This window comes from Oncorhynchus gorbuscha, linkage group LG10, assembly GCF_021184085.1.
Source record: "Oncorhynchus gorbuscha isolate QuinsamMale2020 ecotype Even-year linkage group LG10, OgorEven_v1.0, whole genome shotgun sequence".
Taxonomy (NCBI): domain Eukaryota; kingdom Metazoa; phylum Chordata; class Actinopteri; order Salmoniformes; family Salmonidae; genus Oncorhynchus; species Oncorhynchus gorbuscha.
In genome coordinates, this window is record NC_060182.1 from 25,645,984 (window position 1) to 25,661,621 (window position 15,638).

At 42.5% G+C, this 15,638-nt stretch overlaps 1 protein-coding gene across 3 annotated transcripts; it reads right to left on the minus strand.

Moving 5' to 3' along the window:
• Positions 1-41: 41 nt before the first annotated feature.
• Positions 42-11,756, minus strand: LOC124045756 (BLOC-1-related complex subunit 6-like). Of its 3 annotated transcripts, XM_046365337.1 has the most exons (7): positions 11,600-11,675; positions 7,629-7,666; positions 3,985-4,628; positions 3,406-3,772; positions 2,817-2,986; positions 2,096-2,179; positions 42-1,966 (listed from the first exon to the last, which is right to left on the minus strand). In XM_046365337.1, the coding sequence occupies exons 3-7, from the start codon at positions 4,615-4,617 to the stop codon at positions 1,841-1,843; spliced, it is 1,380 nt and encodes a 459-aa protein (XP_046221293.1). In that variant the 5' UTR covers positions 4,618-4,628; positions 7,629-7,666; positions 11,600-11,675; the 3' UTR covers positions 42-1,840. The 3 variants fall into 3 exon arrangements, with proteins under 3 accessions (XP_046221293.1, XP_046221291.1, XP_046221292.1); XM_046365335.1 differs by lacking the exon at positions 7,629-7,666 and having other exon boundaries at positions 11,600-11,756; XM_046365336.1 differs by lacking the exon at positions 7,629-7,666 and having other exon boundaries at positions 3,985-4,635; positions 11,600-11,712.
• Positions 11,757-15,638: the final 3,882 nt, after the last annotated feature.

Genomic DNA, 15,638 nt, shown 5'->3' on the forward strand with positions numbered 1-15,638 from the left:
GTCGCATTAGTGTATAAAAAAGGAGCATGGTACAAAATAGATCTATTTCTAAAAGTGAAATCTGAAAATTATAATTTTATTTTGGAAAGTGGATCCTTTTTGAGTCTGTGTTGTCTAAACAAACAAATACAGTTTTTATTCATAGGATGCGGTTAACATTGCCATACTTTGTCTCGTCGACAGTTGTGTGTGTGTGTGTTTACTTCATAACAGGGCAGTACTGGATGTTTCTGGGGCGGTAGGTAGCCTAGCGGTTAAGAGCATTTGGCTAGTAACTGAAACGTCGCTAGTTCGAATCCCCAAGCAGACTAGATGAAAAGTTTGTCACTGTGCCCTTGAGCAAGACACTTAACCCTACTTGCTCTGGATAAGAGTATCTGAAATCATAAAAATGTACTAATTTTTGTTCATCTGCACACTTTTCTTCTCTCTATTCCTTACATGTGAATGGCTTTGTTGTAATATGGTTCCCAAGTTGGTTTCCTCAAACACACATTCTACAACATGTTTCTGCAGTCATATCAACAGAGATGATTTCACCATTCAACATTACCTTTGTGTTCTTACTGGTCATGCTACTGTGATTACAATAAATCATGCCTTTTTTCTGTGGAAATGTACTAATATGTTATATAAAATGTATTGGATGCACTCTAGATTTCCTATATCTATGCACTCATGTCATCACAACCAAACAAGGAACAAAAACAGACAGCTACTCTTTGCAGCTCATGTAAATTTGTTATTTTTCTTAAAATATACACATAGGACAAAAATCATTTTTTTGTTACAGAAAGATATGCACAAAGGTGCTTCTGATTGTACAGAGATATTATTAAGAGCAGTTAGAGGAGGCCATCCCTCTCTCCCCAGACAAACATGCGTCCCCCCCCCCCCCAAAGTCTAAAGTCCTACAGCCCATTCCCTTTTATATATAGTGTGCGGGTGCTGCCTTATCTAGGTGGGTCTTCAGCAGGTCTGACGACATCTGGTAACATACAAGTCCTGTAAGGGCATGTTACATGTAATGGCTGTCCAGAACCTCTCACCATGGCAACACAATTTAAGCCAAATAGACGTTTTAGAAATTGAGACAGGCCTACCTACCAGCAAGCCTGTGACATGACAAAAAGGTACCACAGTCTCCTAAAGCACAACAATCTATCCAGGGAACACCGAGGAGAGCTTTACAGGGAATGGCTTTTGGTTGGTAACAGCCTGATAACTAACAGGTATAGAACATGGAGGGACTGCCCTTTATACAATATAATATGTACCCCCACACCTTCAGCTGTCTCATGTCACTATTAAAACCTGCCACAGGCAGTTTCAGGAACCGGCCTAAGAAATGACTAACATCTAAATCTTATCACAACCGTTCCTAAAGCTCATGCTCCATACAAATCAGACCTTATTCGGCACATGCTTCATAAACAACAGGCCCTTCCCGACAATACAGAGAAAAAAAGAGAAATAATAGAAAAGTAAAACATTAAATAATAGATACACAATGAGTAATGATAACTTGAGGGAGAGAGTGCCACCTTGTGGGCAGCAGCAGTTAGTGCAATCTGAACCAAGTGGGTCGGACGGGAATACATTAAGAAAAGCATCAAGTGTTCCGTTTCCTTCCAGTTCTGTCAGGTGGAGGGCTCCTAGCCGAGTGAGGATCTCAGGGGAGGGGCGTCTCCATGGGGAGGTGTGAGGAGAGGGGGTTAATGTAGATCACCCATGAAGCTGGCATGATTAGTAGCAGTGATTCCAGGGGGGTCATTAGGTTAACAAAGTGTTTGCAGTGGACGAGGGTCTCTGGGGGAGAGGGGTCTCCAGGGTGGAGGGGCTACTTGCAAATAGCTTCCAGGGCATCCAGGGTGCGCTTGATGTCCCGGATCTGGGCAGCCAGGGTGTGGATAGGCTGCATGGAACGGTCAAGCTCCTCACAGCGCGCCATCAGCGTGTACATTCCCTATGAACACACACGATGGAATACATGGAGGAAGTGAGCACACATCATATACTTATGACACAACAAGCATCCATAATTGCCATTGATCATAATTCAACTCATGTCTAGCCAAGCTCGCTCTTCTCTCACCTTTATGCTCATGTCAACAGACTCCCCCAGGCTGTCCACGGAGTCTCTGTAGGTTTGGATGTATCCCACACTCAGCGCTGTCATCTGGACACACACAGATAAAGACATACACTGAGTGTACAAACATTAGGAACACCTTCCTAACATTGAGTTGCACCCCCTTTTAACCTCAGAACAGCCTCAATTCGTCAGGGCATGGACTCTACAACGTGTCGAAGGCATTCTACTGGGATGCTGGCCCATGTTGGGATGCTGGCCCATGTTGACTCCAATGCTTCCCACAGTTGTCAGTTGACCATTCTTGAAACACACTGGAAACTGTGGAGCAGCAATGTTGCACTTCTTAACACCTAACACCTAATACCAAAGGCACTTAAATTGTTTGTGTTTTCCATTCACCCTCTGAATGGCACACATACACAATCCATGTTTCAAGGCATAAAAATCCTTCTTTAACATGTCTTCTCCCCTTCATCTACACTGATTGAAGTGGATTTAACAGGTGATATTAATAAGGGATCATAGCTTTTCACCTGGATTCAACTGTTTGATGGAAAGCAGGTGTTCTTAATGTTTTGTAAACTCAGCTATTAACATACCAGACCCTTAATAGCAAACCCTTAATATCAGCAACTTGCAATGTATATCAGGGTAGGACTAAAAGGATAGTTGAATGCAGATCAAAATGGTCCATGTTTGTGAACAAACTGAGCTCACGTACGTTCTGGATGGTTCCGTTGAGGCTGCGCATCATCAGCTCCACACTGTGGGCAACATCCTGAGTGTGTCTCTGTAGGTCCACCAGGACAGCAGGGTCGATGGGAGGGATGTCTGCCGGCTGCCGCAACGACGACCCCCGACCCCTGCTACTGATGGAACCCGAGCAGTCCGCTGGATACAGAAAGAGAGAGACAGAAACACACAGGAAATTACTACCTTATCTCGACAGTCTACAAAGCAAACCAAATCAGCCTCCCTCATCCAAGCAGTGCTAGGACACTCATCGGTCCTCCCACCCTTCCTGAGGATGCTAATCTAATCACAAGAGGAAAGGGGAAGAATTTATTTGATTTGGAACTCGGCCTTCAACTGCAGCTTCTAACACTGACGCATCACTGAAATCATAACAGTGAACCAGCATTTCACTGATCACCAGGGTCGTAGTCAGGTAAACCGTAGCAAAACGTTTTGCAACAGAAAACAAGTGTATCTTACTGGACAAGTTCAGGTGATCTCTCACTGTTTTAGTCAGTTTGGTTCCTAATGAAAACCCAGGAGAATAACCATCCGTCCTCCGGTGTTATACTCACAGTCACAGTCACAGTCCAGGCTGGGCTTGGAGCTCATCTTGATCTTCTGCTCCAGGTTGCGGCAGATGAAGTGAGTCAGGTCCCCGTCGTGGCTGACTGTTCCCTCCAGCTCCAGGGCAGAGGAGATGGTGGCCCTGCGGCCCTCTGGTTGGCCCCCCCGGCCACCACCCCCTCCCCCGCACGCCTGGCTGATCTCATCCAGACTCTTGCTGTCCTGCATGCCCCGGACGATGCGCTCCCGCTCTGGGACGTTCCGCACATGCACCTGGGCCATGACGTGTGGCGGGCAGGGGCTGCTGTCTGATGAATTCCTCTTGGCTGGGCCAGAGCTTGGGCTGGGAGCTGCTGCTGAGGGCTCCTCTGTAAGCTGAGAGGAAGAGGCAGTCTTACATACCGGTACCAGACGTATGAACAAACATATATTATCCTTACTATTGCAGGTGGTCAAAAAAATCCATACATAAACAAAACATTTCCGCATTACAATGGTTAAAGTATAATTTTCTATTCTTGAGCTGTTGGCTCTGGCACTTCAACAATTATGTACAGGGGCAGTAGCGGTCTATATGGCAGACTCACCTGAGCTGAGACTTCAGCCTGGGTGTTTCCTGAATGCTGCTCCTCGCTCTCCTCCTCCTGCTTCTCCTCCTCTGTTACTACAGAACAGCAGTTACAAGGCTCTGTGTGTTCTGTCTCTGACGGAAGTGTGTCTGCACTGGGAGTGTCCCTCTGTGGGGCTGTGTCTTTGGATGGAATGCTTGTTGCGGTGGCGGTATGCTGTGAGTCTCTAGACAGAACATCATTTAGGGGCTCATCTGTTTGGAGGGGTCCAGTGAGGGACATGTCTCGAGGGGCCGGGTGTGGGTTTGTGTCTGTCGTGCATGTGGCAGTGGGACGGGAGGGCTGTGATAGGAGCGTGTCTTTGTGTTGTTTGTCTGAATGGGACATGTAGTTGTGAGGAGTGTCTATGGGGTCTTCTTGTACATGGCATGCTCTCTCTCCATCCACACAGTTTTCAGTCTCTTCAGGGGTCCCATCAAGGGATCCGTGCCCAGGCCTTGGCACCCTGCCCCCAAACTTCAGGAGCTGCGAGGGGGTAGTAGGGGAGTAGATGTGCGGGCCATTCTCACTGCAGGATCCAGGGGAGTCTGGTGTATCCACCCCATTGGCTGCTTCCGGCACATATGTGTCAATCACAGAGAAGAGGCTCATCCCTCCACCTGCTGCATTCAATATGTTAGAAAACAGACATACAACTATAAATAACTGGGTTGGATTCAACAAATCATTGCACATCAACTTGCCCACCTAGGACTCTAGCTTCTCTTTGTAATTGGGGCTTGTTTGCTTTCAAGGGACGGTGGGAGAAAGACTAACATATTACACACAATGCTTTCTATTAATCTCTTGATAACAGCCAAACGTCCCAACAAACTGGATTGAGTTTGAGTTGATTTTTTATTTTTACAGGGACATTAATCAACGTTTCAGTAAAAGTGCCGGTTTTAGCCAGCCGGCTAATTTTCAACCGCAGTCCCTGGGCAGGTTATTAAAAACGATTACAATATAGACAATAGCAACATAGAACAAGCAAGACATAGCAACATAGGACAAGCAAGACATAGCATACAGACAGAGCAACATAGGACAAGCAAGACGTAGCATACAGACAGAGCAACATAGGACAAAAAGCAGCAAGACAAAATTCATAAAAGCAACAAAGTGTTTCCACACCTCACAAGCTACAGACAACAGACAACATGGAAAGCGGCAACACACAGCTAGGGACCATGTTCACAAATCTGATTGACCTTTAGCCATGTCTTCAAGCATTTTGTGAAAGTGTGATATGTGGTGCAGTTGTGTGTCTGATGGCAGAGTATTTATTCCAGACATGGGAAGCTCTCACAGAGAATGCAGATTTACTAAAGGTGCTTTTCCTTAGGGGAACTATACAGTCATCTCTCATGGCAGACCTTGTGGATCTGCTGCCATATGTCTGGGTTTTCTGTTTAACAAAAATATTGAGTGGAGGGGGAGCCAGGCCATTAAGGATCTTGAATACAAGACATGCGTCGGTGTATTGCACAAGATTTTCCCAACTCAAGAGTTCATGTTTTCTAAGGATGTGACAATGATGATGGCTATTGGGCTTCCTATCAAGCACTTTGAGAGCCTGTTTGTAGACAGACTGAATGGGTTTTAATGTTGTACAGCAAGCTTGGGCCCAACTAGTCAAGCAGTATGTTAAGTGGGGGAGTATCATATTGTTGAAGTACAGTTTTGCTACCTCTGTAGTCAAACAATTTCGTATAAATCGGAAATTAGCTAGGTTGAATTTAGTTATTTGAATGACCTTTTTCACATGCTTTTTAAAAGAGAGGTTGGAATCAAGTATGATGCCGAGGTACTTAAAATAGACATCTATAGACATCTGGCTCAGTAGCATCTTTTGCCCTCTTTGTGAAGAACATGCAAACAGTTTTTCACACATTGAGATGCAAACACGAGTCACTGAGCCACTTTGTAACCTGGACCGTTACAGTAGTGAGTTCTTGTTCAGCTTGTTGTTTGCTCTTTGCATGCACATATATCACTGTATCATCTGCATACATTTGAACTTCAGACCCAGTAAAGACAGAAGGCAGATCATTAATGTACAGGCTGAACAGGAGGGGGATTAGTTGCGTCGAAGTAACTTCCAGTACCGGTAGCCAGCATACATTGGAAGACCCACCAAACTAAACTGTCAACAATACTACTTTGCAGCTCAACGCAATCCAAAAAAATAGAGGTTGACCGATTATGATTTTTCAACATCGATACCGATTATTGGAGGACCAAAAAAGCCGATACCAATTAAATTGGTCAATTAAAAAAATATATATATTTGTAATAATGACAATTACAAAACTTATTTTAACTTAATATAATACACCAATAAAAATCAATTTAGCCTCAAATAATGAAACATGTTCAATTTGATTTAAATTATGCAAAAACAAAGTGTTGGAGAAGTAAAAGTGCAATATGTGCCATGTAAAAAAGCTAACGTTTGAGTTCCTTGCTCAGAACCTGAGAGCATATGAAAGTTGGTGGTTCCTTTTAACATGAGACTTCAATATTCCAAGGTAAGAGGTTTTAGGTTGTAGTTAATATAGTATTTATAGGACTATTTCTCTCTATACCATTTGTATTTCATATACCTTTGACTATTGGATGTTCTTATAGGCACTATAGTATTGCCAGTGTAACAGTATAGCTTCCGTCCCTCTCCTCGCCCCTACCTGGGCTCGAACCAGGAACACATCGACAACAGCCACACTCGACGCAGCGTTACCCATCGCTCCACAAAAGCCGCAGCCCTTGCAGAGCAAGAGGAATAACTACTCCAAGTCTCAGAGCGAGTGACGTTTGAAAAGCTATTAGCGCACACCCAGCTAACTAGCTAGCCATTTCACATCGGTTACACCAGCCATTAGGCTAATAGGCTTGAAGTCAAACAACACTGTGCTTGCGAAGAGCTGCTGGCAAAACGCACGAAAGTGCTGTTTGAATGAATGCTTAGGAGCCAGCTGCTGCCTACCATCGCTCAGTCAGACTGCTCTATCAAATCATAGACTTCATTATAACACACAGAAATACGAGCCTTTGGTCATTAATATGGTCAAATCCGGAAACTATAATTTCAAAAACAACATGTTTATTATTTCAGTTAAATACGGAACAGTTCGGTATTTTATCTAACGGGTGGCATCCCTAAGTCTAAATATTCTTGTTACATGCACATCCTTCAATGTTATGTCATAATTACGTAAAATTCTGGCAAATTAGTTCGCAATGAGCCAGGCTGCCCAAACTGTTGCATATACCCTAACTCTGCATGCAATGAACGCAAGAGAAATGACACAATTTCAACTGGTTAATATAGCCTGCTAACCTGGATTTCTTTTAGCTAATTATGCAGGTTTAAAAATATATACTTCTGTGTATTGATTTGAAGAAAGGGATTGGTGTTTATGATTAGGTAAAGTAGTCCAAAGATTGTGCTTTTTTCGCAAATGCACTTTTGTTAAATCATCCCCCAGCGTTGCATCGATTATATGCAACGCAGGACACGCTAGATAAAAGTAATATCATCAACCATGTGTAGTTATAACTAGTGATTATGATTGATTGATTGTTTTTTTATAAGATAAGTTTAATGCTAGCTAGCAACTTACCTTGCCTTCTACTGCATTCGAGTAACAGGCAGGCTCCTCTTGGAGTGCAATGAGAGGCAGGTGGTTAGAGCGTTGGACTAGTTAACTGTAAGGTTGCAAGATTGGATCCCTCGAGCTGACAAGGTGAAAATCTGTCGTTCTGCCCTTGAACAAGGCAGTTAACCCACCGTTCCTAGGCAGTCATTGAAAATAATAATGTGTTCTTAACTGACTTTCCTAGTTAAATAAAAAAAAGGTAAAAAAATAATAATACATATATATATATATTTTTTTTAAATTGGCGCCCAAAAATAAAACTTGAAATCGTCCCCAATTAAATCGGCCATTCCGATTAGTCGGTCGACCTCTACCAATAAACACATGAAAACTAAAATATAACAAAGGTTGCGTGAGTACAATACGAGATAAGAATATCTTTGGCCAACAACAGCTAACGTTAGCTAACTTACCTCATAAAGACACAGGCTGTCAGTTTGCCAGAAGACACCAACTCTACCGTTACACTTGTTTACACTGAGCTGCACTGGGGTCAGAAAGCAATCATGGTTACATTAAGACAGCGTTGAGCCAGTACGAGATATGGGTCAGAAAACGTATTTCAATTCAGGGATTCCACTGTACCTTTATCCACAATGCTCCATCGAGAAGATCGAAGGCTACTGCTAGTTTTCCCGGAAAACTGCCCTTTTCGTCCTCAACCACAGTAGTCATTACGGAATGGCACGTTGTATTGAACATCAAAAGGAGCTGATTGGCCGACACTGCCATTCCATGGTTGAGCAAGCATGGAGAGTACGGAGATAGCCCAAAAGTCTGGCTAAGGAACAGATTGGTTTTGGAAAAACGCCCTCAGTGTGTGGTCTGAAAGCAGTGGCCCGTTCCTGTAGGTTCATGCTCTACAACATCTGCAGAGTACGACCCTGCCTCACACAGGAAGCGGCGCAGGTCCTAATCCAGGCACTTGTCATCTCCCGTCTGGATTACTGCAACTCGCTGTTGGCTGGGCTCCCTGCCTGTGCCATTAAACCCCTACAACTCATCCAGAACGCCGCAGCCCGTCTGGTGTTCAACCTTCCCAAGTTCTCTCACGTCACCCCGCTCCTCTGCTCTCTCCACTGGCTTCCAGTTGAAGCTCGCATCCGCTACAAGACCATGGTGCTTGCCTACGGAGCTGTGAGGGGAACGGCACCTCAGTACCTCCAGGCTCTGATCAGGCCCTACACCCAAACAAGGGCACTGCGTTCATCCACCTCTGGCCTGCTCGCCTCCCTACCACTGAGGAAGTACAGTTCCCGCTCAAGCCCAGTCAAAACTGTTCGCTGCTCTGGCCCCCCAATGGTGGAACAAACTCCCTCACGACGCCAGGACAGCGGAGTCAATCACCACCTTCCGGAGACACCTGAAACCCCACCTCTTTAAGGAATACCTACGATAGGATAAAGTAATCCATCTCACCCCCCCCCCCTTAAAAGATTTAGATGCACTATTGTAAAGTGGCTGCTCCACTGGATGTCATAAGGTGAACGCACCAATTTGTAAGTCGCTCTGGATAAGAGCGTCTGCTAAATGACTTAAATGTAAATGTAAATGCAATACAGAGGAAGAAGGCACTGCAATAGCGTGGTTAATGAACAGATGTCATTATGGACAGCGAGGAAGAAAAAGAAGAGCGGAGTGCAGAGGGAAGATGCGTTTCAGGAAGAATGGCGCCAAGTACAAACAGCACTGTGTATTCTTTGATACACTATACAGTACCAGCTTTGCACACTCTTAGCATTCTCTCAACCAGCTTTGTGAATGCATTTCAATTAACAGGTATGCCTTGTTAAACGTTATTTTGTGGATTTCTCTTTCTTTCTTAATGCATTTGAGCCAATCAGTTGTGTTCTGACAAGGTAGGGGTGGTATACAGAAAATGGCATTATTTAGTAAAATACCAAGTCCATATTATGGCAAGAACAGCTCAAATAAGCAAAGAGAAACAACAGTCCATCATTACTTTAAGACATGAAGGTCTTTACCTGAAAGTCACGTTAGGATATGTCAGTTATCCCGTGAGAGCTTTTGTGCCGCACCCACTATGGTGTTTTAGATATCAAGCTTATGGTCATATTGCAGCAGTGTGTATGAGGGAGATTCCATGATGTGAGAAGTGTGCAGGGGCACATGAAACAAACGAATGTGTAGTATCAGTTGCTGGGGATCAGAAGTGCCCAGTGCAAGAGAGACAGGTTGAGGTTGTCAGGGTCAGTGTCGAACAGAAGGTGCAGTATGCTGAGGCAGTAAAAACAGTAGAGGATTATGGGTCAAGGGTGAGCAGTAGAGCTAGGCCAATACAGAGTGATATGCATTTGTGCTTCATAAGGTTGGCATCTTAGCGTTCATTGCCATGGTTATCAACTGTACCGCAGAAATAGAACATCATTTATAGAAAACAGATGTGGTGTCATCTGCAGAGAAGTACTTGGGTGTTTGAGTTTTACTGCAGAAGAGTTAAGGTTTGTTGAACAAAAGAGTCCCATCCTTCCATGCCATTGGCCTGGTGTAGGATCAGTTAGGGTCAAAGTAGTTGAATGGGGTGTGGATTTGTACTTGTATGAAATAGTGGTATATAGGTGTAGGGTTAGTTGGTGGCAAAAACATTTTCATTTCCCTCTTCCTTTTTATTTTTGTATCACAAAATGTAACGTGATCGACCACACACTACAGCACAATGTGTGTAAAGACCAGGGATGGGAAACGTTGATGCGGTGTGGCAAAAATAAAAAAAATCACAACTCATGAGGGGCCGCAGTGTTTTAATTACGTGCAATTCTACTCATTTTGCCATGGGGCGGAGACAAATGCTTGCAGTTTTTAATATGATGTCGGAGTGAGACTGACAAAAATCAATGAGCCCCCCCCCGGCTCAAATTCGACATACAAGTTTAGATAGCTTGCTGCTAGATTAACTTACCAATAGAAACATTTAGCTGACATGGGCTAATTGGTGACCATCAGTGACTGATATAACAAGAGAAAACTGTTGATGCGCAACCAAATTTCAAAATTGCACCTTGTGTATTCTACCTCGCAACAGTAAATTGAGACCATGACGGAGTTCACCCCAAGGAGGAAATTGATCTGCGGGCAGCCAATTGGACAGTATATGAATAGAAAATGTGTGTACAGCAGTAGTTATATAGGATGAGTCTTGACCAAAATGCAATATATATATATACACACACTCATCACATACATACATACATACATACATACATACATACATACATACATACAAAGTGGGTAAAACAGTATGTAAACATTATTAAAAAGTGATCAGTGTTCAATGACTATGTACATAGGGCAGCAGTGTCTTAAGGTGCAGGGTTGAGTACTGGGTGGTAGCCCGCTAGTAACAGTGGCTAAGTTCAGGGCAGGATAATGTAACCTTGATTGCATTCTAAGCATTGTGTATACAAGCTTAAAGGTAGAGTAGTATATTCTGCTAAAATGTAACCATGATTGCGTTCCAACCCCAGTGCAGCTCAGTGTAAACAAGAGTTACGGTAGGGCCGGTATCTTCAGACAAGCTGTCAGTGTGATTAGCTAACGTTACGGCTAGTAAGCTAACGCTTAATCAGCTCGCAACAGGAGGCTGTAAAACATTGAGCAATACGAACTATTAGACTAATTATGTAAAAATCATAAAGAATGGGTACAACATCCAACAAGCAAGTTGACATATTGCTTTCATCAGCCATAAACGAACAGTTTACTCATCAGTCAGATGACGTTTGCTAACTAGCTAGCTGTCGATGCTAGCAGCCAGGCCTCGGAGTATTATCTTGTTTTCAGTTCCCTTGTTACTCCGTGTCTGTCAAGAGTAACCATCACCCGGAAATGTGTGGGAATACTTATTTCTACGACTAACTTTAAGGAAAATAAAAAATCTGCATGTTTTTAGCGTAATCAAATAAATAAACACTTACCAGTGTAATGCTTTCCAAGAGATCTAGTCAACCATGAAATTTAGTCCAGTCCGCTCTGTATATTTATCCCTACAACCTGCAGTAGAGAACGCAATAGTTCCGCATAATCATAGAATAACTAGTAGGCCTGGCTCACCACAGTAAATGTCTGACATGACGATTAAATGCAGTAGTAAGTATGTGATGTTTCATAAATATAATAAAACCCATAATAATTGTAATTACTGAATAATTTCAGAATGAAGTTGTATTAAATGGAATTTAATCAAACACAGTAAATCATATCTGTGTATCACAGGAGGCTTCTGAGGGGGGAACAGCTTACAATAATGCCCCGAACGGCGCAAATGGAATGGCATCAAACACATAGAAACCAAGTGTGTGATGTATTTGATACCATTCCACTGATGCCGCTCCAGCCATTAACACGAGCCCGTTCTCCCCAATTAAGGTGCCACCAACCTCCTGTGGTGTACTTATGAGCTTTGCCTCCAGTGCCTTCATCTTTTTGCTCCCAGGTCAGGGCGAGGGGACGGCCGTAAAGTCTATACTGTTACACATGCAGTTATCTCTCTTCCCCACAGAGGGAGACAGAGACCATTGCCCATCACTTCTGATGTCACCGAGCTACAGTATTTGCCACATGGCCATGAATGTGTAAGCTGTGCTGAGAGAGCCCCACCCATGCGCCTCTCTGCCACAATCTTGTGATGTTCAAGATGGCAGAGGCAGAGCAGATACAGAACACAGACTATCCCTGGGGATATATGTCTTCACAGCTATAACCCTAACCTACAAGGGCTAACTCACAGTGCTCAAGGACTCTGAGGTAATTCTTCACACAAAAATAATGAGTTTTTTTATAGTGTCACAACACATTCGCTTGTGCTCAAATAGTGAGCCAACAGCCAAAATTGTCAATTGTACGTTCATCTGTTTATTTGTTTTATAGGACACCGGTATCAAGGGAAACACACACAATATACAAACCATATGTTTAAACGCTATCTCACCACCATTTAGATGAAGCCTCAGTTGGACGTGAGGAGACCTAAAGGCCCTAAGCCATGTGGTGTCCTGTGTGGGAACAGCTTACAGACCGCAAACGTGACAGAGAGCAGGTTCAACCACATCTGAACCATGGTGATTGAGATCCGCCCAAATATAACCATGACCATCCCAACAACACAATCCACTGAAAATGTTTTAATGTGTGGTTTTCTTTATTCAGTTCAGACCTAATGGGATATCTTGTTTGTAAGAGCCACTTTGCTATCATTATTTATGTACTCATGTTATACACTGAGTGTACAAAACATTAGGAACGTTCTATGACTTTGCTATTTCATTATTTATGTACTCATGTTATACACTGAGTGTACAAAACATTAGGAACGTTCTATGACTTTGCTATTTCATTACTTATGTACTCATGTTATACACTGAGTGTACAAAACATTAGGAACGTTCTATGACTTTGCTATTTCATTATTTATGTACTCATGTTATACACTGAGTGTACAAAACATTAGGAACGTTCTATGACTTTGCTATTTCATTACTTATGTACTCATGTTATACACTGAGTGTACAAAACATTAGGAACGTTCTATGACTTTGTTATTTCATTATTTATGTATTCATGTTATACACTGAGTGTACAAAACATTAGGAACGTTCTATGACTTTGCTATTTCATTATTTATGTACTCATGTTATACACTGATTGTACAAAACATTAGGAACGTTCTATGACTTTGCTATTTCATTATTTATGTACTCATGTTATACACTGAGTGTACAAAACATTAGGAACGTTCTATGACTTTGCTATTTCATTATTTATGTACTCATGTTATACACTGAGTGTACAAAACATTAGGAATGTTCTATGACTGCTATTTCATTTATTTATGTACTCATGTTATACACTGAGTGTACAAAACATTAGGAACGTTCTATGACTTTGCTATTTCATTATTTATGTACTTGTGTTATACACTGAGTGTACAAAACATTAGGAACGTTCTATGACTTTGCTATTTCATTATTTAGGTACTCATGTTATACACTGAGTATACAAAACATTAGGAACGTTCTATGACTTTGCTATTTCATTATTTATGTACTCATGTTATACACTGAGTGTACAAAACATTAGGAACGTTCTATGACAGACTGACCAGGTGAAAGTTATGATCCCTTACTCATGTCACCCGATAAATACATTTCAATCAGTGTAGATGAAGGGGAGGAGGCAGGTTAAAGAAGGATTTTTAAGTCTTGAGACAATTGAGACATGGATTGTTTATGTGTGTTGTTCAGAGGGTGAATTGGCAAGACTAAATATTTAAGTGACTTTGAACGGAGTATGGTGGTAGGTGCCAGGCGCACCAGTATGAGTGTTACACCCTGATCATTTTCACCTGTCCTCGTTATTGTCTCCACCCCTCCAGATGTTGCTTGTTTTCCTTTCTCTCTGTGCCAGTTTTGTCTTGTATGTTTCCAAGTCAACCAGTGTTTTTCCCGTTCTCCTGCTTTTTGCATTCTCCTTTTTCTAGTCCTCCCAGTTTTGACCCTTGCCTGTTTTTGGACCTTGTACCCGCCTGCCTGACCATTCTGCCTGCCTTGAATATGTGCCGGTCTGCCACTCTGTACCTTATGGACTCTGATCTGGTTTTGACCTTTTTACCTGTCCACGACCATTCTCCTGCCTACCCCTTTGGATTAATAAACATTGTAAGACTCCAACCATCTGCCTCCTGTGTCTGCATCTGGGTCTTGCCTTGTGGCATGATATTGAGTGTCAAGAACTGAAACGCAGCTGGGTTTTTAGCCCTCAACATTTTCCTGTGTGTATCAAGAATGGTCCACCACCTAAAGAACATCCAGCCATCCACAACCGTGGGAAGCACTGTGGAACACTTTCAACACCCCAACAAATAAAGGGCTGTTCTGAGAGCAATATTAGGAAGGTGTTCTTAATGTTTTGTATGTTTGCGGATTTACAGCAGAATAATGTCAAATGCATTATTTTGCATTGAACAATATTGGAATTTGAGTAGTCGATGATGGATAATGTGTATGTGGACTAATAGAGTTGGATGATATAAATCCTTCAGATCTATCATGTGTCCGCACGCTATGTGTGTGTACAGTGCATCCGGATGTAATCAGACCCCTTCACTTTTTCCACATTTTGTTACATTACAGCCTTATTACTGTGTAGTTGTGAAGACATCAAACTATGAAATAACACAACAAACGTAGTAACCAAAAAAGTGCTAAACAACTCAAAATAAATTGTATATTTGAGATTCTTCAAAGTAGCCACCCTTTGCCTTGATGACAGCTTTGCACACTCTTGGCATTCTCTCAACCAGCTTCACAAGGTAGTCACCTGGAATGCATTTCAATTAACAGGTGTGCCTTGTTAAAAGTTAATTGATTTTCTTCTTAATGTGTTTGAGCCAACCAGTTGTGTGTTCTGACAAGGTAGGGGTGGTATACAGAAGATAGCCCTATTTGGTAAAAGACACGTTCATATTATGGCAAGAACAGCTGAAATTAGTGAAGAGAAACGACAGTCTATTATTACTTTAAGACATAGAGGTCAGTCAATGCGGAAAATTTCAAGAACTTTGAAAGTTTCTTCAAGTGCAGTTGCAATAACCATCAAGTGCTAAAACAAAACTGGCTCTCATGAGGACCCCCACAGGAAAGGAAGACCCAGTTACCTACCTCTGCTGCAGAGGATAAGTTCATTCGAGTTACCAGCCTCAGAAATTGCAGCCCAAATAAATGCTTCACAGAGCTCAAGTAACAGACACATCTCAACATCAACTGTTCAGAGGAGACTGCATGAATCAGGCCTTCATGGTCAAATTGCTGCAAAGACACCTCTACTAAAGGACACCAATAAGAAGAAGAGACTTGCTTGGGCCAAGAAACATGAGAAATTGACATGAGACGGGTGGAAATCTGTCCTTTAGTCTGAGTCTAAATTTTAGATTTTTGTTTCCAACCATGCTGTCTTTGT